Below are 2,996 nucleotides of genomic sequence, written 5' to 3' on the forward strand. Positions count from 1 at the left end.
CTCCCCCTCTCCCATGTCCCCCCGGAACTGTCAGTCCCGTTGTTTTCTCCTCCAGATTGTTCATCCAGCCTGTCCTATCCAGACAGGCCTGTTCTTGTCATTCTTGTTTCACTCTTGTTACCGTCTTTTAAGTGCATTTTAGTTTGTTAATGTTCCTCACGTTGCTTCCTGGAATGGAAATGATGTACTTTGAAACCCTAGGCTGAGAGAATCACCCCACAGTACTGTGGAGTCTTCCAGTTCACAGAGACTCGGCAGAGGGTTTTCAAGACTGCGCCCTATCGGACAGCCTCTTCTTTCTCCCTCAGAGCAGCTAGTGGGCGTGAGCCACCAACCCTGAGGTGAGCAGTCCAATGCTTACCCGATAGTGTTACCCGAACAGCAGAATATCAGACATACTCGGAGGAGCCTGGGCTCCCTTCCCCCATTGTTTTACTCTTTTCTCTTTCTGACACCCCCCACACATCCGAATCATCGATCAAACAGCCCATTTGTTCAACATGTGCCGCCGTTCATTCTAAGGTGCTCTGATGGCACAAGAGTCCAGGCTTAGCGCCGTGCCAAAAAGTGGCGACTCAAACCCACCAGCAAGCACTGAGAGGAAGCCCTGGGGACCCGCTTCTAGAAGGTGGTAGGTAGCCCAGCGACCCCCGAAAAGCAGTTCTACTCTGTCCCCTGGAGTGAGTCACCGTGAGGCAGAGTGGACTCCACGGCCCCCACCAACAATGTTCTTCCTGTCCTGTCACCGAGATCTCAGTAGAAATGGAAAAATACTCATTAGAAGAATGGGCTGTCATTAAGCAGTCATTAGGCCCTCTCTACCTCTCGTCGACTCTCCGGAGCAGTGGAGCGGACTGTGGGCAGGATGGTCAGCCGGGAGGGCCTTCACCAGGCCCCCTGGTCTTCCTTCCCCGAGCTGTTACTACTTGACTGCCCTGCTCTCTCTCAGCACCTATAAGGTTGTTGTAAGAAACTGCAGCAATCTCACCACAACTTGGTTTATCTATTTTTGTTTGTTTAAAAAAAAATTTAATAAGGTGAAATTTGTGTAGCATCAAATTAATCATTTAAAGCAGCCAGTTGAGTGGCGTTGACTACATTCACAGTGCTGTGCAACCAGCAACCCTGTTTATGGGGGGGCTTCAGAACATTTGTGGAAAAGTTAAGGTAAATAAATGGCAATGAGAATCTTCCTTCAGAAACTTTTGGAAACCCCCTCAGATTTCTAGAAACCTGATATCAATCCACACAAACACAGAAAGCCCAGAAGCAGTTCCACCTTCCTGAAATCCTGGCAACCATGATTCTGGGTTCTGTCTCTCTGGACTTAGCTGTCTGTCCTGGAGTTGCTGTGACCGCTGAACGGCATTGGGTTTGAATTGTTCAGATCCACTGATATCATTTCCACGTGAGCAGGTCATCCCCCTCGGCAACAACACAGTGCAGAGCAAAGCGGAATCTCTGAGGTTCTCGCTCTTTTCCACCGTGTTTAGTGCCACAGCTCACACCGTGAACAACATCGCGGGACCCCTGGGAAGTGCCACTGGCGATGCTAGAGGCGCTCCCAAGAAAAATCCTCATGACGCGGGAAAAGGTGAATTGCTTGCTCTAGACCAGAGAATCCGATCAGAGGCTTCAGTAGCCCAGTGTTTTCCTGCTCGATGATCTACCACAAGGACCATGGTGAAAAAGAACCTGAAACGGGCATTGTCACTGCAGCTACACCACCAGGCATGACACCCTGGCTCTTCTTAGAAACAACCTTGGTATCTCACATGGAAAATGCAACCATAGAGGATAAACAAAAACCAAGCATACTGCCCTTGAGTGGATGCCGACTCTAGTGGCCCCTTGTGGGTTTCTGAGAGGATGACTGGCCAGTAGAAAGCCCAGTCTTTGTTAGGGAGCGGCTAGTGGGTTCAAACTGCCAACCACGTGGATCGCAGCACAACCTCTGAGGCCCTGCTTTTAAGTCCTTGGGGTATATAAGTGCCTACCAGTGACGTTAATAAGTTGTATGATAGAACGGAGCAGCGGTCATGCTGTGTTCCACAGCAACAACTCACTGCCATCGATTTACTTCTGACTCATGGCAACCTTGTAGGGTAGGGTAAAACTGCCCTCTTTGGGTTTCTAAGGCCATAAACCTTTACAGAAAGCCTCCCGGATTGGCTGGTGAGTGTGAGAAGAACTACTCAGTCCAACTTGCCCCCAATTACTAAAAACCCTTTTCACTATGGCCCACCATCCAGGTTTAGCTCCCCCGGGATCTGTCTAGCACCCCATAGGGCATTATCTCCCACTTAGAGCGCTATGAATATTCTTGTCAGTACCACACTATTGACTATTAAAGCTTTGTCGAAAGTTTTGAAATTGGGAAGTTACTTCATTTTTCAGTACTGTGGACCAGCCTTTTCAGTGCCTTCCATTTTGGTGGAGAGAGCATTGGGTCTGCATGTTACTTTGGCAGTCCTGGCCTCTTCATAGAGTGAGTCTTCCAGTCCATGAACCTGGGTTTTCCTCAGTCATTAAGGTCTTTCATGTTTCTTTCACTAGCACTTTACAGTTTCCCTGTACAAGTTCCAGTGTCATTGTCGCACAATTCACATAGCACACAATTCAGTGGTTCAGTCACATCAAGAAGAGCTGTACAGTCATCACCACGATCCGTCTGAGGACATTTTCTTCAGTCTTTTACTTGTCAGTATTAGCTCCCTATTTCCCCCCAATTTCCCCTACCCTTCCCACAGGAATCATTCATCTAGTTGTCTCTGTAGATTTACGTATCCTGATTCCATTTACAGGAAAACATTAAAACAAGAAACTAACAATGACAAAGGGGAAAAAGATAAAAACATCAATCAAAAAGAAAATAGGAAATACTTAAAAATAGAACACACTTAAAATGAATCAAAAAGACAAAGCGGGTGAATAAGCAAATGTGGTGAAGAAAGCTGATGGTGCCCGGCTATCAAAAGATATAGCATCTGGGGTCT

At 47.4% G+C, this 2,996-nt stretch overlaps 1 protein-coding gene across 1 annotated transcript in view; it reads left to right on the forward strand.

The window, feature by feature from the left end:
- The window catches only part of RNF149 (ring finger protein 149), a 13,470-nt gene extending 11,805 nt beyond the window's left edge, over positions 1 to 1,665 (forward strand). The window contains exon 5 of the mRNA XM_013005101.2: positions 1,417 to 1,665. Within this exon, the coding sequence (XP_012860555.2) occupies positions 1,417 to 1,665 (249 nt within the window). The remainder of the gene's footprint in view (positions 1 to 1,416) is intronic.
- Positions 1,666 to 2,996: the final 1,331 nt, after the last annotated feature.

The sequence above is a fragment of the Echinops telfairi genome, unplaced genomic scaffold (genome assembly GCF_000313985.2).
Source record: "Echinops telfairi isolate 266 unplaced genomic scaffold, ASM31398v2 ScPeMD7_7467;HRSCAF=8505_1, whole genome shotgun sequence".
NCBI classification, from domain to species: domain Eukaryota; kingdom Metazoa; phylum Chordata; class Mammalia; order Afrosoricida; family Tenrecidae; genus Echinops; species Echinops telfairi.